At 33.4% G+C, this 23,566-nt stretch overlaps 3 protein-coding genes, 1 non-coding gene and 1 pseudogene across 5 annotated transcripts; 1 reads left to right on the top strand and 4 right to left on the bottom strand.

Moving 5' to 3' along the window:
* Positions 1-11,862: 11,862 nt before the first annotated feature.
* On the bottom strand, positions 11,863-11,935 carry TRNAR-CCU (transfer RNA arginine (anticodon CCU)). Its single transcript has one exon. It is a non-coding gene; the product is annotated as a tRNA-Arg (tRNA).
* A 65-nt stretch (positions 11,936-12,000) lies between these two features.
* On the top strand, positions 12,001-14,893 carry LOC146910929 (uncharacterized). Its single transcript, XM_085725516.1, has 8 exons — positions 12,001-12,198; positions 12,291-12,491; positions 12,590-12,731; positions 13,119-13,189; positions 13,471-13,498; positions 13,601-13,727; positions 14,249-14,348; positions 14,643-14,893. Exons 1-8 carry the CDS (start codon positions 12,081-12,083, stop codon positions 14,735-14,737), a joined length of 882 nt encoding a protein of 293 aa, XP_085581642.1. The 5' UTR covers positions 12,001-12,080; the 3' UTR covers positions 14,738-14,893.
* Positions 14,894-15,554: 661 nt separating this feature from the next.
* LOC146910930 (MATH domain and coiled-coil domain-containing protein At3g58210-like) lies at positions 15,555-17,904 on the bottom strand (annotated as a pseudogene). The gene is made up of 3 exons (XR_015018232.1): positions 16,856-17,904; positions 16,627-16,787; positions 15,555-16,467 (listed from the first exon to the last, which is right to left on the bottom strand). The product of XR_015018232.1 is annotated as an MATH domain and coiled-coil domain-containing protein At3g58210-like (transcript).
* A 58-nt stretch (positions 17,905-17,962) lies between these two features.
* On the bottom strand, positions 17,963-19,478 carry LOC146910931 (putative pectinesterase/pectinesterase inhibitor 42). Its single transcript, XM_085724861.1, has 2 exons — positions 19,031-19,478; positions 17,963-18,798 (listed from the first exon to the last, which is right to left on the bottom strand). The coding sequence occupies exons 1-2, from the start codon at positions 19,401-19,403 to the stop codon at positions 18,119-18,121; spliced, it is 1,053 nt and encodes a 350-aa protein (XP_085580987.1). The 5' UTR covers positions 19,404-19,478; the 3' UTR covers positions 17,963-18,118.
* A 2,021-nt stretch (positions 19,479-21,499) lies between these two features.
* LOC146910932 (MATH domain and coiled-coil domain-containing protein At3g58250-like) lies at positions 21,500-23,311 on the bottom strand. Its single transcript, XM_085724862.1, has 3 exons — positions 22,935-23,311; positions 22,651-22,815; positions 21,500-22,285 (listed from the first exon to the last, which is right to left on the bottom strand). Exons 1-3 carry the CDS (start codon positions 23,194-23,196, stop codon positions 21,567-21,569), a joined length of 1,146 nt encoding a protein of 381 aa, XP_085580988.1. The 5' UTR covers positions 23,197-23,311; the 3' UTR covers positions 21,500-21,566.
* Positions 23,312-23,566: the final 255 nt, after the last annotated feature.

The raw sequence follows: 23,566 nt of genomic DNA on the forward strand, positions 1-23,566 counted from the left end.
TTACACTTTTTGATTGCCTGTATCATTACTTGTCACAAATCAAAACTACCCATTGATAAGTTCTCCCAACAACATGGTATTGTGGCATGTTTACAGCACAACACCAAAACCAGATAGAAAAGCCATGGCAGTAACACCAGTTGAGGCATACAAGGATCGGGTTGTTAATGTAAGAAAGAAGAAATCGATGCAAGGACCAACATGGCAAGAATGTCTTTAGGCAGCTTTAGTCCTAGTTCTAATTTAGATTAACTTTTGGTCCACAACATATGAAAATGTCGACAAGTACTATAGTCGGTGACATATGAAACTCATCAACTAAAATAAAATACATGCCTTATGCATTTTACAAATTAGGTAGAGACAAATAGCTAACTCCAGCACTTAGCCTTGTGCATTTCTATATCAAAAACCACATACAAATAGTTAAAATGCTGAGACATTTTAATATTTTAAGTAGAGCAAAATGTTTCCTGGGTTGGACAAAAAACAGGCAGCAAAGATATTTTAGATTCTTTTACTATGCAGGTAACAAAAGTACTAATCTCTCTACAAGAGTATGAAATTTGTGTGAAACTGCTAAATAATTATAAAAAGAGAAGCCAAACTTAAATAATGATTAGCAAGGCCTTAAAAAACACAAATGAAAATTAATATGGGTAAAACATCCAACCAAAGAAGGTGAATCGAACATAAATCAATCTGTACATAAACTCTAAGGTGTGGAAAAGGATCGTACTCCTCATAGACGCTTCCTTTGAGTAGTTCTAAGGGGCGCTACCAAGATTTTGCGTGTTTGGGTGTTCAGAGGTTTGTAAGTCTAAGAGCTAAGGCGGACTCGGGGTGAGAAATTTGTGTCTTGTTAACCTTGCTCTTTTAGTTAAATGACGTTGGAGGGTTAGGGTTTGTAGTGGGATATCAGATGGTGTAGTCTGTAGGGGCAATCAAAATATTGTTTTTAAAATATAATGTTTGTGGTTCTTCAAAAATGATTATAGTACTTTTTTTATGTCTATCTCAAGGACCACAAACAACCTATTCTAAAAGACTTGGAAAAAATAACTGCATAAAGCAAGGGACAAAACACAATAAGTTTTGAAAGAGAAAATGGAAGCAAATTTTAGAAAATCTTAAAAGAACAAAACCTACACTAACTGAATCCAAAATAAAATAGACAAAAAAGACACATTACACACCTTAGATTTTCTTCAGTATTTTGGTCATAGTATGAGACTATCATTTGCATTTTTTTTTTTTTTTTTTTTTTGTGAAATAGAGGAATCAAAGCTCAAAACAAACTATAAAACGACTTAGGCAAATCACCTTTAAGAGAATCAGCCAGAAAATCTGGGACAACATGAAAAACATTTAACTGATCAGAGTCTAAACTAAGCCCGTGTTTGGCGAGAGAATCAGCTACTTGATTAGCTTCATGAGCAACATGTATCCACTTGACTTCATCAATTACACAGCTGAGTTCAAAGATCTGGCGAACAATCTGATAATAGGTACTTGACGGAGAAACATAACCCTGGATCATATTGATAGCCCTAAGAGAATCACTCTCAATAATCACATGCCTCATCCCCTTTTTCTTTGCAAGAGCCAATCCATGATAAATTCCCCAAAGCTCCGCAAGGACTATAGAGCAGCGCCCCAAGTTTCGAGCATAAGCCATCACCATACTTCCATCATAGCTCCGAATGATTCCACCACAAGCAGCCATGCCAGAAGCAAAGGTCACAACACCAGTACAGTTAACTTTCATCCAATTCACGGGGGGAGGAGACCACAAAGTAATACGCGCACGATCAAGGGTTGTGACATTCGAGCCATGAAAACACATAACACACCTTTGAATCCTCTTAACTTCATTAGTAATAGCCTGAGGAGCATGGTTAAAGATGAAAACAGATAACACACCTTTGATTTTCTTCAGTGTTTCGGTCATAGTATGACACCATCCTTTGCAGTTAGTGTCCACTTTAACAGCACAACTCTGTCATGAAAAAATAATGAATAGTCATAGTTGTTATGTACGAAGATTAATAAGAGTTTGTCGGTGAATAATATATGGAATAAAAAGGAACTATATATTCAAAGAAAATAAAAGAAAGAATGTAAATATACTAGAGTTAGATGCTAACCATGTTAGATTCCACTCCTTCATGGAAAAACATTATGACGTGATTTTCAACAAGCAATGAGTTTAAGTGAAGGCAGTGAGTTAAAAAGAACAATGGCACCGATAGGGTTTTACAAGGTTTCGGAAGTGAAATCTTTTTTATAAGGTTTCGAGAGTGAGAAATTTCATTTGCATAAATAAATAAATAAATAAATAAAAATAAAATCATAACAAATAATTTAACAAAATTAAGAGATTTTTAAGAGACGCCCTACAACCATTAGAGGAAGATTTTGATTTAGAAATTACTTATGCAAATCTTTACATATTGATCATGAGATTTCAGATCAAAATTCTTAAAATATTTCGGTATATCAAGAAAAGGAGAAATATCAAATCATTTTTTTGTCAAATAAAATACGTAATGGATTTATATTGGAACAAACTACATGAATTTATCCTCGTGAGCTTAGCTCAGTTGATCGGACAATGCATAAAAATATGCAAAAGGTCCGGGGTTCAAACCCCGGCCACTACAAAAAAAACTACATGAATTTATATGATTTTTATTTTAATTTTAAAAAATATAATACAGTAAATATAAGATAAATTCATATTGTAACAAACTAATTTTCATTAAAAAAATAATTTATATTATATTTGCTATATTGTTTTTTCATTGAAAGTGCAAAATATCTATACCTATATTATTCCTTCAAAAAAAGTCCTCGTGAGCTTAGCTCAGTTGGTTGAGACAATGCATAAAATATGCAAAGGTCCGGGGTTCAAACCCCGGCCACTACAAAAAAAAAATTCCTTAAAAAAAATATCTATATTAAATTTAAAATCAAAATTTCACAAAAACTACCGATTATAATTTATATGTATTAGTGCAATAAAAAGAATGGAGAAACGGACACCGAGCGTCTATCTGAACCCTAGTTGTTATAATATACTCCCTCCGTTCCTTTTTAAGTGTCGTTTAACTGCAAATTTAGTGTTTCTATTTAACTGTCGTTTTATTATTTTAAGGGTACAATTTGTCAATTATACCTTTGTCAATTACTCTTAACTTTTTCACAAAAACTACCGATTATAATTTATATGTATTAGTGCAATAAAAAGAATGGAGAAACGGACACCGAGCGTCTATCTGAACCCTAGTTGTTATAATATACTCCCTCCGTTCCTTTTTAAGTGTCGTTTAACTGCAAATTTAGTGTTTCTATTTAACTGTCGTTTTATTATTTTAAGGGTACAATTTGTCAATTATACCTTTGTCAATTACTCTTAACTTTTTCATTAATACTAATTAATGCAATATATTTGGAAAAATAAAGTTAGTTTTTTTTTTTAAAACAAAGTTTGTTCGTTTTTTTTAAACAAAGTTTGTTTCTTTTTATTTTCAAATTTAAATTTTTTTTTGTTACCTACAATAATGGTTCCATGAAGAGTTAAAATTCTATAAATAAGATGAGTAGTAACTCTTAAAAATTTCAAGTGCAAAAAAAAAAAAAGAACAGATCTGAGAGAGAAAAATAAAAGACTACATGAATATTCAAAAGGAAGAAAAAGTGGAAGACTCATTGAAAATTGACTTAAAAATATTAAAGAGATGTGCACAATATTTAGAAAATTGACAATTATTTGTTATGAGAGAGAGCAAAAAAAAAAAAAAGAAGTTTGTTGGAGAAAGAGATAGTAACTAACAATTTTTTTTTTGACGTTAACTAACAATTGTATGTTACATGAGAAAGATAAAATATTAAATTTATTGGAAAGGGAAAATGTGTGGAGAAAAATAAGAATTTATTAGTGGATTAAAATGAGGGTATAATAGGAAGAAAATGTGTAAAAATACACTTGCTGGATTTTTTTTGGTGGTGACCGATGTTTGAATCCCAGACCTTGCATATATTATGCATTGTCTCTACCATCTGAGCTAAACTCACGAAGATAGTATATTGTTATTACTATCTTTTTGTGCTTAGTTTTTTTTTTTTTTTACGAGCACCAGCTACAAGTTTTATTAAATCAATGTTATTTTAATGGTAAAAAATTGACCAATAAAAGTAAAAAAAAATTGTATTTGATTTTTTATTGGTATAGTTATACCAAAAAAAAAACAATTTAACATTTTTTTTAATGACAAAAGTTATAAGTGATTATTAGTTGTTTTGTTAGTTTTTTTTTATTCTTTTTAGAGTTTGAACCCAAAATCTTTAATTCTTTATCGTTTAGTTCAAATCAATTAAGCTATCCAACCCAAACAATCAAACATCTACTAATTAAAATTTCTCTTTGTTTAAAACTGTCGTATAATTTTTATTTTATTTTTAGTACAATAAGAAACATCTCGATCTGTGTATGTGATCAAAATATCATTAAAAAATTCATCTCTTATATAATTGCACATTTGATAGTACTTCATAACTTGAATCATTCAATTTTTTTTTTTTTGAAGAAATGAATTATTCAATATTTTAATTGGGAACAACACTTAATATTATTAATAGGACAAAAATAAAATAACTTATTAATCTGCAAAAGAAACAAATGATGTAGTGGGGGCAGCTGCTCAGTTTCTTATATGTGTGAGTGCACTTCTTTAGTGCTTTTTCAAACGAAACTAAAATACTCATGGTTTTTATACATTTGCAATTTTTTTAAAGTTTGTTATAGTTATAAAAAGTATAATTTAGTTAAGAATCATACAAAAAATACTTTAAAAAAATGAATCTAAGTTTTATTCATTAAATTACTGATATTAATAATTGACCAAATATTGAAAACTAATTTTGAAAGCACACATTTTGTATTGGTTTTCTGCCTTATTTATGTTTTTCATAGGGGGTGTTCGTAGTGTGATTTAACCTAATCGGTAAAGAAATATGAGTTTTCCATTACATCTTACTATTATTTTTGATAAAATTACATTATTGTTAGTGTTCTTAATAATTTGATAACACTTATTTACGTATACATTTTGGAGTTGTTCTTTCTAAGAACTTGGATCACTGATCCGTCCTCAAGGTTTTGTGTTGGTTCATCTCAAAAATCAGTCCGCTTTATTTATTGCGAATGATCTTTGAGATCAAATTCACCTCAAATAAAACATGTTTTACTAGGATTCAACTCTTTAAAGTGAGCAACTTACTGTAGAGTGTAAAGTGGACAGTATCAACCGCTAACTAACAAATTAAAGGTAGATATTATAAATATATAATAACAAATCATAAGTTTGTTATAATAATAACTTTTGATTTTCTTACTTTATACTTTACTCACTTTAAAATAGGGGTGTTCGTGGTGCGGTTTGGTTCGGTTTTGAGGGGAAAAGTCATCCGAAACGCAAGATAAAGAAACATGCGGTTTGGTTTGGTTCGGTTGACTTTAAAAATAAAATCTGAACCAAACCAAACCAAACCAATGCGGTTTGGGTTGGATCGGTTGGTGCGGTTTTTTTTTTGAGACGATACAATTTTTTGTTTCCAAAATTAAAATGAAGTTAAAAAGCTTAAACACAACATATTTTCAGCAATGTTTTAAATTTCATCAAATATTACAATTTCATTTTCATTTTACAATGTTTCCAACAACATAGACAAAGTTAAAAACATGGACAAAACGTAATCCTATTTTGTAAGAAATGCAAAAGACTAAGATTTTATCATTCTCAAAAATTTCAAGTAGCACATAAATACGTTTTTAAATAAAGGGTCATGTTAACCAGTGCCCCGGGGGCACTGGTTAAGGAAACTAAAAAAAGAAAATTTTAAAATAAAAGTAACACTTTTTATGTTTTTGAAGAGTTGACAGTACAAGTTTCAATGCAATTCTTACTACATTTGACTTCTTAACCAGTGCCCCGGGGGCACTGGTTAACATTACCCTTAAATAAAAAGTAAAGAAAGAATCTAACAAGAGAAAAAATGTCATTTTATAATGTTTTCATTGAGTTTCTATGAGTATTGGTATAGGTGAAATATGTTTAACATTTTTCTTACGTTGCGGTTTGGTTTGGTTCGGTTGGTAAAATGAAAATCGTAAATCAAACCAAACCATGCGGTTGAGCAAGAAAATGATCCGATTACATCCGAACTAAATGCGGTTTTTTGCGGTTTCGATTTGGATTGGTTCGGTTTGCGGTTTTTCTATTGGGTTGGTTCGGTTTTGACACACTCCGTTCCCTTTTAAACCAATGAATATAGATAGTAGTGATAACATTTTATAACTGAGTTGATGATGTTTCCAAGTCAACACCATATCAAATGATGTTTCCGAAATGAAACAATTTTGAAGATGGACTTATTATTTGCTTCTTTTATTACCCAGGTGACAAATTAAAGTATTAAGCTCTCTACAAGAGTCTGAAATTAGTGTGAAACTGCTAAATAATTTTACAAAGATAATCTTAAATAATTAAATTATTAACAAGGCCTTGAAGAACACAAATGAAAAATTAACATGGGTAAAACATCCAACAAAAGCAGAGTGAATCCAACATAAATAGTTATGTCACATTTGCTAAGAACAAAACAGTTCATATTTTCATGGATAATACACGAATACTATTAGCATTCATAAACCATAAAGGAGGTTTGTTAAATCTCATTCGACCACGGTCCTTCCAACGAAAACCATGAAGGAGGTTTGTTAAGAAATGCTTTTGAACCCGACGAGAGTGATCACAGACGCATGTCTATGCTCTCGTACCCCAAAATCGAGTTATGGAAATGTGGTCATCAGAAAATATGCTCTATAAAAGTTTGGTGGTGGCATTTGAGTTTTTCTTGAGAAATGTGTGTGGTCTAGAAAAAGTTTCACCACGACTTCAGGGTGGGAGCCAAATATTATAGTAAGAAGGTTTGTGCCGTTTAGCATGGGAAAGGCTAGTTTTTCCCACCATGAGAAAACTTTTTTCTAACCATTAGATCTAGTGAAAAACACATCTTTATCATGGACTGTCAGTATTTAATCTAACCACTCATCTGCCTCCTTGCCCCACCACCACCTCACTGGATCTGTTCCAAACCCATTACAAAGAAAACCTTCAATACCTCTAATTAACAACGAATCTCAGTTCACATCCAAAAATTTGTTCAACATGAATGCAGTAGGTTTAGATTTGTTCAACTTTGTTGGATTAAGCAACTTATTTTTTAATTAACCACATCAGAACGAGATTCATATATTAAAACTAGTGAATTCCATGAAGAACAATATATGTGAGCTAATACAAAACCAAAATACCAAAACGAGAGTGAAAATTCGATACTACTTTCTTAACATATAATTCTGATTATTGTTAAAAAAAACATATAAGTCTGATTATAAAACAAAAATAACACGGAAAAAAACTTAGATCAATTGGGTTTTGAGAAATTAATGGGTTTTTGTCGTTTTGAGATCTGATCGCACAACAAACAACAAGAGTGAGAAATCTAGATCTGAGAGAAGTGTGAGCTAAGATGGAGAAGACAATGTGAAATATATGGTGCGGATAGACCATCATAAAATGTGCGCATCTCTTTAATCTAATGGTAAAAAAAACACTTTCCCATCATGGGAAACAACTTCCCTTTCCCATGCTAAACCCCACCTTGTGACTCGGTTAGTTGGAATTTTCTATTTTAAATGACGAAGAGGTTTGGGTTTTGTGTGATGTGACAGTCTTGGATTCGTGTGTATGTTTTTTCACATAAGTCTCTATCCTTGTTAATTTGAGTTTGACTCAAGAGACCAATATTCAAAGAAGTATCAAACAAGGAGGCGGGGACCCCCTTCATCCTTTCTTATTTCTCGCAGTGGCGTATCGATTAGGAGAGCATATAAGAATGATATGCTTGTTCAAGGTAGGAAAGTCGGGGTTGGTTCACTACAACAAAAAAAGTTCTTTGTGATAGTTAAAAAGTGGGTTTACAATGGTACAAATCGTCGGAATTATTCATCTCTGACGCTTTTGTAACATTTGAGGAAATATGTGGCGCCATGTAATTTTGTGACGGTTGAAAAAATGTCGTTAGAACTGTCGCAAGGGGTTTAATGATGGTCTTGAACCACCCTTAAGCTTGTTTTGTGATGGTTTGTAACAAACGTGAGACTTGCGTTTTTCATTTGTTTGAAGGGGATATTATGACAGTTAAAAAAAGGCTTAATAGCACTTTTGGCCCCCTATGTTTGCAAAAGTTGCGATTTTGGCCCCCTATGTTTAAAAACTACAAAACCGCCCCTTATGTATTGGTTTCGTTGCACTTTTGGCCCCCATGGTCAATTTTGACCTGGTCCACGCTGACATGGCACCCACATCACTTATGTCAGGTGCCACGTGGAATTTAATTTATTTTTTTTAATTCATTTTTGTTTTTTTCTTTTTTTTTTTTTTTTTGAAAAAAAAGAAAAAGAAAAAGGCTTAATAGCACTTTTGGCCCCCTATGTTTGCAAAAGTTGCGATTTTGGCCCCCTATGTTTAAAAACTACAAAACCGCCCCTTATGTACTGTGGCTAAGTGTGATGACAATTGTCCATTCTACATGAGATTTAGCAAACGAGCAAACGACCGCAACAGCAGGGAACTATGACCAATAGAGTCAGACATTTAGCTAAATCCGCATGCAAAAGGAATGTGGTTCTGGATTCTTTAGATTAGTCATCTGGACTCGTCAGTCTTGTTGGTAGCCGCCCGTAGTCCCTTTTTCCAGTCTCAGGGAAGGATTCAGATAGAACCGATTCAACAACAGAGGAAAAAACTTTCTATTCCAAGGAGGTGGGAAGGGCTTTCAGTCCAGACTCATTCTTCTAGGTCCAATTCCACACGGAGCGTCAATCAAGATGGCAAGGAAAGTCATTGATAGAAAGATTGCTACTCTAGCTTCGCTAATGAGAGTTGGGAGTTGAGTTGGCTTACGTTCCTGCGGAACTTTCGAGACGAAGTTAAGACTTTCTTTTAACCCTCTGTTTGATCTCGAATCGCTCTGATACCACTCTCAGAGGAAAGCTGTCCATTATCTCAGCTCTGAGACTATGGAGGGCGATAACGAACGTGGGAAAGTCCCCATCGACATATCCTGATGTTCTTGGTGAGCTAGCCAGTCTTCACTAGGGCACATGAGATAAGGCTAAGGAGAAGATGAGAGGCCCCACAATGATTTCTTGTAGCTATTGAGTTTAGTACACCGTTCTCATACCTATACCCAAATCTCATATCCTACAGTAAGATAGACCATCCTCTTGAAACATGGGGTGAAGTATGTCTTTCATATCAGACCAGCAAAAGGTATGCAATTGTTATTAGATTATAGTTGTTATTTATAAATGTGTTCTTGTTTAATTATGTTTTAATGATGTGTTATTTAACTGAAGGGACTGGTGAACACGATTGCATCAATTCCTGATACTCATGAGCACAGATTGTGTGTAAAGCATCTGTATGGGAACTTTAAGAAGAGACATGCAGAGGAGCATTTGAAGGAAGCAATAAGGGGTGGTTTTGTAGTTTTTAAACATAGGGGGCCAAAATCGCAACTTTTGCAAACTTAGGGGGCCAAAAGTACTTTTAAGCCTTTTTCTTTTTCTTTTTTTTCAAAAAAAAAAAGAAAAAAACAAAAATGAATTTAAAAAATAAATTAAATTCCACGTGGCACCTCACATAAGTGATGTGGATGCCATGTCAGCGTGGACCAGGTCAAAATTGACCATGGGGGCCAAAAGTGCAACGAAACCAATACATAAGGGGCAGTTTTGTAGTTTTTAAACATAGGGGGCAAAAATCACAACTTTTGCAAACATAGGGGGCCAAAAGTGGTAATAAGCCTTAAAAAAAAACTCCCTTATATGCTTCTAGATGATAGTAACGAAAGTCTAGATCTACGAATCAAATTTAATTTTTATTTTTTGCGGAGGACTTTTTAAAATGTTTGCAAAGTAAAAAAATAATATAAATTTAAAAAATGTAAGAATAATTATAAAATTAAAAAAGAAGGGAAAGATAAGTTTTCTGTCCCTAAAAATTATCAATTTTTGTTTTTTGTTCTCAACACTAAAAATTATGTTTGTAAACATTTTTAAAATTTGTTTAATTGTTAATTTTTAGGGACAGAAAACTTATCTTTCCCTTCTTTTTTAATTTTATAATTATTCTTTTTCTTTTGTCATTCTTAAAAAAAAAAAAAACAAGAGACATGTATAACAAACTGCAATGTTTCTCATTCAAGGAAGTTCTTACAAAAAAATCGAGAAATATTAACGTTTCATTCAAGAAAGTTCTTACAAAAAAAATCAAGAAAGAAATATTATTTCGTTAACATGAACACTACCAAAAAAAAAAGGGTAAAGAAATATTATTTTGTTAACATGAACACTACCAAAAAAAAGGGATAACAGTCACTTTAGTCCCTGAATATGTAATGATTAGTCATTTTAGTCTTTCATTGTATCAAAATTTCAAAATAGTCTCTGATTGTGCATTCTGTTAGTCAAAATAGTCATTGACACTAAAATAACCTCTCAATGTTCACAATAACTCTTTTCATATAGGGACTAAAATGATAATAAACATGTACTTATAAGGACTAATATGACAATAAGTAAGTATATTGAAGGACTAATCTGACAATATTAATGAAATATTTTAACATTAAGGACTATTTTGACCAACAAAATGCACAATCAGGGACTACTTTGAAGTTTTGATACATTGAAGGATTGTTTTGACTACTCATTACAATTTCAGGGACCAAAGTGACTATTACCCCAAAAACATATTGACAATGCACAAAAACGATTTTTATTTTTCATTGAAGGATTATTTTGACTACTCATTACAATTTCAGGGGCCAAAGTGACTACCAAAAAAAAAAAATTGACAGTTTTCAGTGCACTGAAAGGACTATTTTGACCAACAAAATGCACAATCAGGGACTACTTTGAAGTTTTGATACATTGAAGGATTGTTTTGACTACTCATTACAATTTCAGGGACCAAAGTGACTATTACCCCAAAAACATATTGACAGTGCACAAAAACGATTTTTATTTTTCATTGAAGGATTATTTTGACTACTCATTACAATTTCAAGGGCCAAAGTGACTACCCCAAAAAAAAAAATTGACAGTTTCAGTGCACTGAAAATAAATAAAATTCGCGCCAGGTAGGGGTCGAATGACAGTTTCAGTGCACAGGTAGGGGTTGAATCAGTGGCGGATCTCTTCAGAGACCCGCAGGGGCCACAACATCCCCCAGCTTTTGGTTATATATTATATTAGATGTAGTATATCAAACAAATTCTAGCCGTTGCAGTGGATTGGGGGTGCCACGTTTATGCAGAAGCTTGCGGGTTCGATACCTCAGTGGCCTCTTTTTTACATAAAAAGGTATTAAAAAAACGTTTTTGATGGGATTCGAACCCACATTCTCACGCTACTTTCAAACAATTCTTACCACTAGGCCAGATATTGAGTGCTGCTATTTCTTGAAACCATATAATATATATTCCATAGAAGTTTGGCACCCCCAACAATTTAAGTCAAGATCCACCACTGGGTCGAATGACAGTTTCAGTGCACTGAAATATATTCCATAGAAGTTTGGCACCCCCAACAATTTAAGTCAAGATCCGCCACTGGGTCGAATGACAGTTTCAGTGCACCAACAATTTAAGTCAAGATCCGCCACTGGGTCGAATGACAGTTTCAGTGCACTGAAAAAAGTGCACTGAAAAATAAATAAAATTCGCATTCGCGCCAGGTAGGGGTCGAACCTACGACTTTCTGCTTAGGAAACAGACGCTCTATCCACTGAGCTACAGGCGCATGTTTTGTTGAGTCATAATTAACATAACAATATAAAGGTTATTATATATTTGTGAAGTTCCCGCTCTATGTTCCATCAACAAGAAATTCGAAAACCGAGCCGCAAAGTTCAACCCAATTCCCAATCTGAAGAAGCAATTCAACAATGTCGAAGAAAGATCCAATTTCAAGCTTCTGCAACGAATTGGAATCATTCTGCAATCATCTTCAATCCTCTTCCGACGCTCTTGTTCAATCCATTCATCGCAGACCTGTTCCTCTCAGTACTCTCTCTCTCTCTCTCTCTCTCTCTCTCTCTCTCTCTCTCTCTCTCATTTCCCTTTGTGTCTGATAAAATCTTTCATTGTTGCAACAGATTCTGCAGCATCTACCTTCGTACAATGCCTCAACCGCCGCGTTTCAACTTCAAGTGCCGATCTCGAACTGCTCGATTCAATGTCCAGCACGGTTTCCTTTGAAGAGCTTTTAGGCCACTGCAACGAATTGTACAAGAAGAATCAAACCGATCTAATCGAACTCGAAGATCGTCTTAAAAGCTGCTATGGCTACGTTCCAGGTATTTGTAAAAATGCATATTCCGTTAAGTTTAGTTTTTAGTGTTTCGTTATTTTCTGTTCGTGATTTGATTGAAATTTGTTTTGTTTTTTGATTTAGTTCCTGAAATTGAGGAGGAAGATGAAGATTATGATGTACAAGCGCCGCAGGTTTCGGATGATAAATTGGATAGTCCCTCTTCTTTCTATGGATCACTCTCAATGGCCGATTCTGGCTTCAAGAAGTTCGAAGAAGATGCTTTGTATCCTTAAATTTAAAGACTTTTTCATACTTTGGTTGATCTCTAGGTTCCATATATGTTTAGAATGTGTGCATAGATTTTTTTTGGGTACAATAGAATACTGAATGTAATGTTAAGTCCTGGATAGTTGCAAATAAAAATCACATACGGTAGTCCCGTTGGTTCAGCCAGATGGTAAAATGTTGCAGGGACATATGATTTATGAAGCACTGACACGTTGATACCAACTATAATTTGAAAAAATGATATGATTGAATGTGTTATAGCTTTGTAGTTTTCCCTGGAAACTGTGTTATAGCTTTGGAAAAGATTAACTGTTAAATTACATTGACTGGTTTGATTGATTACGGTTCTGGAAAAGCTGGTTATGTCCTTTATTCTCTTTAGAATTGATGAATCTTTGAGTTTGAAACAGCTTGGGCTATCAGATGCATGTCTAGCTACTTTAGCATCTGAAGGTTAGTGGATAACATCAATTTTTTCCACAGGCATGCTTGTTACTTACTTGGATTTCATTTTAATGCTTATTTTAGTTGCAAGGTTCTTCTTTTTCTTGTCAACATTGTTCCATTTTCCCCAGTGGTTTTGGTTTTTTGACTGTTATTTGTGACTTTTGTTTACTAGTTTTTGTGGGCACTAGCCACATTGTTGATTCCATGATAACTAGACCTGGCTTCTTAGATTAATTCATGTTGCTAATTCCATTTTTGCCTCTATCTTTCTTTATCAATGCTTGCAGGTAATTTATCTTCACAAGAACTTGAGAAGTAAGTTTAATTTTGTGGATATAATATACTGTTGAGGGGCTTTCTGCATTTCTATTGTTAAAATACCTGCATGATCTCACCCCTCAAGTTATGAGTGAACAGAGTACCTAATTTAGAGGGAGACAAGGGGAATTTGGAGTCAGCTGAAACTACCAGCTCCACTTTAAAGATATTAAAGAGCGAATTTGAATGTCTTCCTGCCTATATGAAGGCTCTAGCATCATGGGAGGTAAGGTTTTTTATGGCTTTCAGTATTATGTGTTTATATACCAAAGGGATGCTAGTTCTTCATAACCACATTAAGGATAGTTAACTGGATTTTGCCAATTTAGAGCTTGTTTTTCTGTTTAAGGTAACTCATTGATTTACTATATTATCAATAATTACGAAAATGTCATCTTATTTTCTATATAAATATTTAAAAATAGTTTGTTGTATAAATATTTAAAAACAAAGAAAAGTAAACACAATATGTTATTTTTATAATTATAATGAAATAAGAAAATAAAAATAGAAGCATTTCCTTAAACTAAACAGCCCTAAAAATCCATATAAAAAATTGTAAGTTATATGTAAAAGGTCTGAATTTTAACAGTTGCACACTAATCAATAATCATGTTGAAAGTTTCTGGACATTAGCATCATGTATCGTATAATGTGGGTGTTTTTCTAAGTGATGCTTCTTAGATACTTTGGACTGATTCTGTTATTTGCCTAATTTTTTTTTCTCTGTGTGATTTGGCCTTCTAGGATCTACTCGTGGCTGTTAATAAGATTAATTCAAGCCTAAGCAAGAAGACCGATGGAAGCAACTTCTTCCGTCAAGATGATATTTCTTCATTTGATTTAGGTAGTTGTATTGTGCCATCTTTGCTTCTTCAGATCTTCCTGATTCGACCATTGCAAAATAACAATGTGATACTTGTTATTTATTTCCTTTCAAGATCCCTCTTTAGCATAGTTTAATAATCCATATGACCTGCAATTGGGTGTTTTTTTTTTTTTTATTCCAGCAACTTACCATTCACACATTAAGCCACTCCACAGAAGCAAATTTTTTTTTAAAATAGTTTATGGGAGCACCTGAATTCTAGCCCTGACTTACCACCTACTGTTTTATTCATGATGCCGTCTGTTTTTTCAGGACCTAAAGCAAGATCATATTTGCTGCTTCTAGTGCGCATGAACCGTATGGTCGTTGAGACAGTTGATGGTCTATTATCATACAGAATATTGTAGATATGAGATTCAACCGAAAACGTTTGACTTCTTCTGATTTGCCCCCTTTTTTTTTGTAACTTACGTTCCAAGACTAAGTTTAGTTTCATCGATTGAAATGTTGAATGATTTTGGATGTTTAAAATATGATCCATTCCTTTTGGGGAGGTTCAGTAATTAGTAAAGTGTCCAATTATTCTTTCTGCTTGTAACTGTGGAAGAATAATATTTATCTTGTTATTTGGTATTGGCAATGTTAGCTGATGCAAGATAGGGCGATTCAGGTTTTATATGTTTTTTTGCCATGGAGGTCTGCCACTGTGTCCTGATGGAAGGATGCGTTCCCTGGGAAGGGCAAAGAAAATAGGCAAAATTATATCATGAATCTTTAAAACTTTAAATTTTAAAAGCATTGCTATCCACAACAGGAAGGCAATTTCAATTTTAAAGATTATAAAATATACTAAACAACATAATGAAAACTCATGTTCATTGGCATAGCTTACACTTATTGATTTGGATTTTCTCTAACATCACATATCTTAGGTACCATTTCACCTATCTGTTTACTAACTTATCTTCTCTTTAAGTGTAAAAGCTGGGCCAAACACATTTCTCTAAAAGCTCCAAAATTATTAAGCAGCTTGTTTCCAATCAATAAAACTAAAGAAACAAGTCCTTCTCATAGTTTTTTTTTACTTTGTTTGAAAGAAATCCTTCTCATAAAGTTAAGGAGAATGTTAACCAGTGCCCCCGGGGCATTGGTTAAGCACCAAATGAAGTAAATTTTTATTAAACAGTAATGTAATTATTACCTAATAAAAAGTGGCAGTTTATATTTCCAAGACAGAAAATTCTATTTATAGATTCCTTAACCGGTGCCCCGGGGGCACCGGTTAACAAGACCCGTTCTTACAAATTTTTAAGACAACATTCAAGAGATCGAAATCCATTTACATCAACATGCATATTAAGATATAGGTTTATGGTTTAACAAATCCTAGTCCAGCATCCAAATCTATCTCTTCGAGATCCTCTGCTATCAACATCAATACGTCTCTTGCATCATAAAGATTCACATTTACAGTCGCCGACTTTGCCATCAGCCTCTCCTTTTCCAACTCTAGAGCTACCACATTATCCTTTTACTTTTCTACCTCCTTCATTTTCTCCAAAAAACTTTTCATTCCCAGGGCTGATTGAACATGATACTCTAGCCAAGACAAATAAAAACCAAATGGCTGAAGTTCCTCCCAAAAAATTTGAAGATCCTTACAAGATAAGTCATTCATATCTTTCACTTTTCTAGTCTTAAGGAAATAAAAAAACTCTGCCCAAAGCAGTGAACGCCCATTCCCTAAACTTACAACTTCTTTTCTGCTGGGACTCAACAAGTGAAGGGTGCAGAGAACACTCTTCTACTAGTAATGGAACAAAGTCTTTTTCTATTTGTCCTAAACCCTTGAAATCCATAAGTTCACCTGGATTTTGCCCAGGAACTTCTTCTAGCATTGGCTTTATGACTTCAGCTTCCAGATTTTCAGTTTGACCTCTAGATGTAAAGGAAGTAGTTAAGCTAGTAGCTTGATTGACTTGCTTTTCATATTTTGACTTATAAAATGAAACCTCTACACCAACAATACAAACATCTTTTACAAGAAACCCACTATGAGGATCATGAAGAACAGTTGAAGAGACCAAAGATCCAATACCCCAGCCATTGGAGCTTGCAGTGAACTCGTGTTGAGCCTCTGGGAAAAAACATGAATCAAGAGTCAATTAAACTGCTTTAAATGAAAAATCTTCTATCTTATACATTTATTTTCTTGATTTGTGTAAACTAACTTGAACAACACGTAAAAAGAAAGGGAAGAAAATGAAACCACCATAAGAAAAATAAAAAAAAATACCATCAGAGAAGATTGTTCTGTTGCTGTCGACCTGGTTAAGAACAAACAACTTAAATTTCACATGTCTGCTCCATCCTTTAGACATGTTAGCAGTTTGCACAGCACTCAAAAAAATTGATAAGTCGTCTACATTGTCACCCCATTGATAAAGAAGTATCTTCCTAAAACAAAAGCAAAATCAGATCACCAAATTATAACATGTGGGAATTTATTCATTCAAATATTATACCATGGATAGCCACCCAGCACAAAAGGCTCGGAGTAAATCCCCCTGTTCCAGCGAGAGAAATTCTCAACCTTCCATGTAAATGTCTCAAACTTCTCAACAATAGATTGTTTATGCTCCATGTCTCTAAACTCTACTAAAAAAAGCAAAAAAAAAAATAAAAAAATCATATATTTTATTTAAGAGAACAAATTCTGGTAGGGTAGTTGATAAAAAGTCATAAATACATCAAACAACCTATTTTTCATCGACCCTTTCAGCTTCAACTTCTTTACAAAACTTCTCATTTTGGTTCATTGGTGTTGCAGCTAGTTTACATTCTTCTTTGCAAAATTTTATAATTTCAATATGCTGGAATACAACATAATCACTATAAGGGAACTAGGGTCTATTTTTGGATCCAAGCAAAGGATTCAATAGGATAATAAAATGTGCTGCGCAGGCACATTGTTTTGTAAAGCTGTTCAATAATATGATCACGAAATCTTCACTAGTTATCTAATAGGATATGTAAAAGGTGCAAATAATTTGGTTATACTTTTAGGAGCAGTTTTATTTTAACATTTCGTATAGAATGAAACACAATGAAACTTATAACACCTCATGGCATCAAATTAAAATTCAGTTCTTATAACTTCTCCAAGCTTCTCAATTCAGATTCCAGAAGTAACAAATACATCGACCAAATTTATTTATAACCAAATCTGAACACCAAATAAAGCTAAGTCTTTCAAAAGCAGGTTTACTTCCATTCAACAGGAACTGAATCAGGATGAAGTTTCAAGGGAGTTTGAAGACTTGACAGATTTGGAGGCTTTCGGTTGAATCAAGAAGAAAATTCAAGGTTCAATTCTGTGGAAAACAAAATTGGTGTTTGGCAAGATTCAAGTATATTGAAACCTCTTTGACAATAGTAACATGTTTATAATGATCTAACTGAAAACGTAAAAACCATTTTACATTAAACATGTAAATGGATTCAATTCTTAAAATATATATGTATATCTTTTATATTTTTAGAAGTGTATAGTCAAGCTGCACAAATTATTCAAAAGAAAATATCATAGTTGCACAAATAACAAGAATTGACTAAATAAAGGCATAATATGTGTAACATGTTTTTAGAAGTGTAACATGTTTCTTTATAAATGCATATATGTGAACTGATACTGGAATAGAAAAATAAAGGCCTAATAACCAGAATTGACTAAAGAAGGTAAAAAAAAGGTGAAACAAAACTTGGAGCACAGACAAGAATATTATAGACTATAGTCCACTATCATAGGGAACATCCTTAGAAGGAATCCAAGAGTCAGCATCCAAGAGATATGAAGCAGTGAAAGGGAGTGCTTGGTCCGGGTTGCGAAGAACTGTAACACCAGGCCAATTCACTCTACCATCAGTGTTAGATCCAGGTCCAACATTCTCAAACTCCACATAAGTAACCTTGTCATTGGGCTGGCCCTCCATCTGCTCCCAACCTCTAGCATCCACAAAGGAATCTATGAAACATTGCAATATAGCCACCGTGGAATATGCCCTCCAAGGACGACCCAATGTTCCACGCACCTCTGATTTTCTGCCCTCATCTTCAGGTGACATGGTGAAATTACAACGTTGGAATGTGAAACCTGTTTTGTCAGATGGATTTTCACGTGACTGTGCGGTGAATACCACAAACTGTCGATAGCGTGCATAAACCATACAGTCTTGAAATACAGCTGCAGCGTTGCCGTAAATGAAGTCGACGGTACCATAGATTTCACAGTTTTTGTAGAATTGTCTTCCGGAAACTGCAAACAAGGTGTCTTGGAATCCTTGAATGGAGCACCTAAGGAATATGCTATTGTTTGCCACGTTTCGAACAGCCGCTGCAGGACCTGCATCTATCCCCGCTGAGTTTACAAATCCAATGTCTTGAGCCATGAACCCTTCTCCACGGATGTCTGCAAGTACGGTCACAGCAAAACCTTATTTGGAGGAATACTATTGTAACATTACTATTATAACTAAAATAGTTATTCATTGTAATCATGGATGAATTTTAAACTAAACAATTTGTCTTGGATGGAAACAAAATGAGTGTGATCTTTATTTCCAAAAAATAAATTAAGAATCAAATATAGAAAATGAATGAATTGGAAATTAAGTGAGAATAAAAATAATTAGGTAGCATACCTATGGTACCGACGGAACCATTTTGGTGACCAACAATGATTGTCTGGTTTGAACCATCACCAAGGAGCTTAATATTAGTCTTATTTGGTGGAATGAGAACGTACTCTTCATAAATGCCCGCTAAAACACGAATGATGTAAGTTTGGTCGCTCAAATCTGGGGCATTCCTAACAGCTTCAGCCACGCTTGTATAATTTCCGGTATTCTCATCCTTTGATACAATAACATGGGAAGAGGAACACATGAGTACTGCAAGGAACAAAAACATCACCAATGCAGCAACATTACTATAATTTGAGTACTCCATGGATGAAACTATGAAGCTTAATTGATTTTTCACCTCAGTTTCAGTTGTATCTAACTGCATCAACATATATCTATTTATACAAAGGGAAAACAGTTGCCAAAGCTCTACCTCTCTTTCCTTCCTTTTTCCTTCCTTTTTCCTTCCTTCCTTCCTTCCTTCCTTCCTTCCTTCCTTCCTTGTTGTTGACTTGTTGTTTACTTCCTTATTTATCAAATCTGTCTATTTTTCATAATCAATAAATTAGGAGAGCTCAAAGAGTAATTGGTAAATCAAAATTTACATAGGCAATCTGCCTATGTAAATCTGCCTTCCTTCCTTACTTATCAAATCTGCCTTCCTTATTCGTCCTTCTTTTCTCTTTTGCATAGGCAAAAAAATCTATGTTCATATTACTCCTCTCTTTTCTTTTAGAAATGTGTCCATTTATATAATTTATTTACTTCAAAACTATATTAATGGACACTTCTATTTTACTATTTAGGAAATGGAGAGGATCGCAACACATATACCATATTAATTAAAAATCTTTACCTTATTAGTTTTTGTATTTATAGCATGTTTTGTCCATAGTTACCTTTTAAATCAGTTTTTTTTTTTTTTTTTTTTATATTTCAAATTTGAAATATAGGTCATTAAATCCTATTAAATATTTAAAAATTTCCGCGTCAAAATAGTTGGATGAGAGTACGTTATCAGAAAAATTCCGCGTCAAAATGATTTACCCTTAATTACCTTTTAAATCTAATATTGCTCGAACTCGCAGATTTCTTTTAGAAAAACAAGTCACAGCAGAATATTGTACATATTAACAAAAAGAATATTTGATAATAACTGCTATGCTTTCAGTGCGCATACACCGTTTGGTAATTGATTGAGAGAGACAATTGATTGTCTATTTTCCTTGGAAAAATGTAGATATGAGATGCAATGGTCCAATACAAACACATGAACACAACACACAATAAAATAATCTTTTCGTTTGAAATTAAATGTTCAAGCATTTTTGAATTTTTAACATCCCCTTTGTACTCCATTCTCTTTAAGGTTATCCACGTATAACGTATTCCTTCTACTTTTAATGGTAAAGGTAGAATATTTATGTAATTTTGTACTGATAATGGTTGCTGATGCTGGATCCCTGGCTATATTTTCAAGGGAGAGAAATACACCACTAAGGAAGAAAACGGGACTATTATAGATTTAAACTTCATTCTAATTTGCATGTCTCAGTTAGAAGACAAACTTGTTATATGCAGAATACATGTTTTAAGCAAGAAAATGGTTTCATACATAATTCAGAACATTCATGCTTTATAAGTTCAAAAGGATGTGATGTTTTCAATATACGCGTCGGGTACAAAACAAAGACTTTGTTAATTGAAATCTCATGTTCCCTAGCATAGTATGGACTTGTGATCATTTACCCTATTGCTACTCAGTGAAAAATGGAACACCCTATAGAAAACAGAAAATGATAGATCATTCCATGCCAACAGATGCAGACTAGCTTCAAACAAGTACCTCTTATATCAATCCGCTCCTGAACAGGTTGGTTAGAATTGCTTCAGCCAAAAATCCAAAAACAAAACTATTTTTGACACTTTCTCCATGTGTGTGCGCGTGTGTTTATGCATCAATTTTAATGGTTTATTCTTGTTCTTCATGCTTGTGTTATAGTAGTTTGATCATCTATAATCTTGATTTGTGATTTGAAGTTTTATGTGAAATTAGCCTTTTAATATTAGCAAAAAAAAAAAGACTTTTAATTCTATTTAGGATAAACCATCTATTGGATATGATATCAATCAAAGTTGGACACAACCATTGTGTTTGCATCAGATGATTTTTTTTTAGCAAGACCGTTTCCTTGATATTATAGATGACAATATATGAAGTAAAAAATGGTTTCACAATTCGCAACATTCAAAGGCAATCTCAATTTCTAAGAGATATGATTAAAATAATCGGGGTTGTGAGAACCTACCACTTTATCAGTTCAAAAGAAATGATATTTTCATAAGTTCATATGAGTGGGTAGAAAACTAAAAAACTTCCTAGATGAGATCTCAAGTTCATTAGCATTATTGACTCATGGTTTAAGTAATATAGTATGAAAATGATCAAAGGTAGTTCAACATTTAACTTTTCACACAATTTTTTTGAAAATTAATCATTCAAACACTGAAAGCCATCCATATTCCATACCAACATGCATATTTAGCTATAGGTTTATGGTTTCAAAAATCCTAGTTCAGCATCCAAATCCATCTCTTCAAAATCTACTGCCTCCAACAAGTCTCTTGCAGCATCAAGATTTATCTCTACAGTAGAAATCTTTGACTTAAGCCTCTCCAATTCCAACTCTTGAGCTACCACATTATCCTTTAGCTTTTCTACCTCCTTTAGTTTCTCAAAATAACTTTTCTTTCCTAAAGCCGATTGAACACTAGGCTCTAACCAAGTCAAATTGAAATTAAATGGATGAAGTTCCTCCCAGAAAGTTTGAAGATCCTTACAAGCCAAGTCATTCATATCTCGCACCTTTCTTGTCTTAAGGAAATAAAGAACTCTGCCCAAAGCAGTGAACGCCCATTCCCTAAACTTGCGACTTCTTTTCTGCTGGCACTCAATAAGTGAAGGGTGCAGAAAACATACTTCATCGAGTAATGGAACAAAGGCTTTTTCTATGTGTCCCATACCCTTGGAATCCATGAGCTCACTTACATTTTGGCCTTGGCCTTCTTCTAGCTTTGGCCTTAGGGAAGCGGTTAAGTTACCTTCTTGATTTAGTCGTTTCTCATTTCTTGACTTAGAAACATACACTTCTACACCAACAATGATAGCATTTTTCACAATAAACCCCTTGTTAGGATCATGAAGCTCAGCTAAACTCGTGAAAGATTCGAAACCCCAGAAAAACTGACTTGCATTGAATTCATAGTTAGATTCTGGCAAATTGATGTATCAAGAGTGAGTTTAGTTGTGTTAAGAGAAGAATGAAAGCAACACCTCTATGAAAATACTAAGAACCAAAATTTCAGTCAATGGTAATATCTAAACAGATAACGAGAGAATAAATCTCTAAACAAGCATATATATGCTGGCTATTGCTCAATTCAAGTAACATAACTATAATAATATTTTTTTTATCTTTAATTTCATTATTATAAGGAAATTTCATTATTATACTAACTGGTTGCTTTGATAAAAAAAATATACTAGTACATTGTTTACTATGATATCTTAAAGTCATAATATTATTGACATATTTAAATATTAAATAATTGTTTGTAGAGAGGAAGAAAATTGAAACCTTTTGTGATTGCAACGTTGCTCTTGAACTGATTAAATACAAACAACTTAAGTTTCACGTCTCTGTTCCATCCCTCAAACATATTCGCAGTTTGCACAGCCTTCAAAAAAATTGATAGGCTGTCGTCTCCTGTGTTCCTCCCACCTTTAGACAGATAAATCATCGTAAACAAAACCAAATCATATCATTCAAAACACAAAAACGTAAACCGTACGTGTAAAAGAGTATTTTGTATCCGATCTAATAAATTGTAACATGTGGAAATGCATTCATTCAAATATCATACCATGGATAGCCGGCTAGGACAAAAGGCTCGGAGTAAAATTCCTTGTTCAAGCGAGAGAAATTCTCAACGTTCCATGTAAATTTCTCAAACTTTTCAACACTAGATTGTTGATGACCCATATTCCAAGCTTTATTCCATGTAGAGTTCTCAAACTTCTCAACACTAGATTGCTGATGACCCATATTCAAAGCCTTATGTACAAATATACATAGTAAAGTACTACCTATCAAGTAAGAACAGAATGCATATATAAACGTCATGGTTTACATGAAAATAATGACATACAGAGTAGAGCCTCCTACTTGTCACACATAAGAATAAGATCAATGTGTAAGTACTGCCAGCCCTACTCGGCTGTATATATAGAGCAAGAGATAATTTTTGTGTTTGAGTAGCATAAGAAGCAGCAGAAGCGGTAACATTAAATTGCAATTAATTACCAGTAAGAGAGAATGTGTGAGGGATATCGGTACTGTATTTTAATTTAATCAATGCATTTCATTTATTTTTTGTTTTTCGTGAAGAGAAAGAAGTTCATGAATCTCTTTAATCAAGTACATAAACGCTCGGTTTGTTTTTTTTCGAAGTATTTTTTTAAATAAATCATTTTTCTCATTTTTAAGTGTTTGT

This window comes from Medicago sativa, chromosome 7, assembly GCF_051527215.1.
Source record: "Medicago sativa cultivar Bolivia chromosome 7, Bolivia_mono, whole genome shotgun sequence".
NCBI classification, from domain to species: Eukaryota; Viridiplantae; Streptophyta; class Magnoliopsida; order Fabales; family Fabaceae; genus Medicago; species Medicago sativa.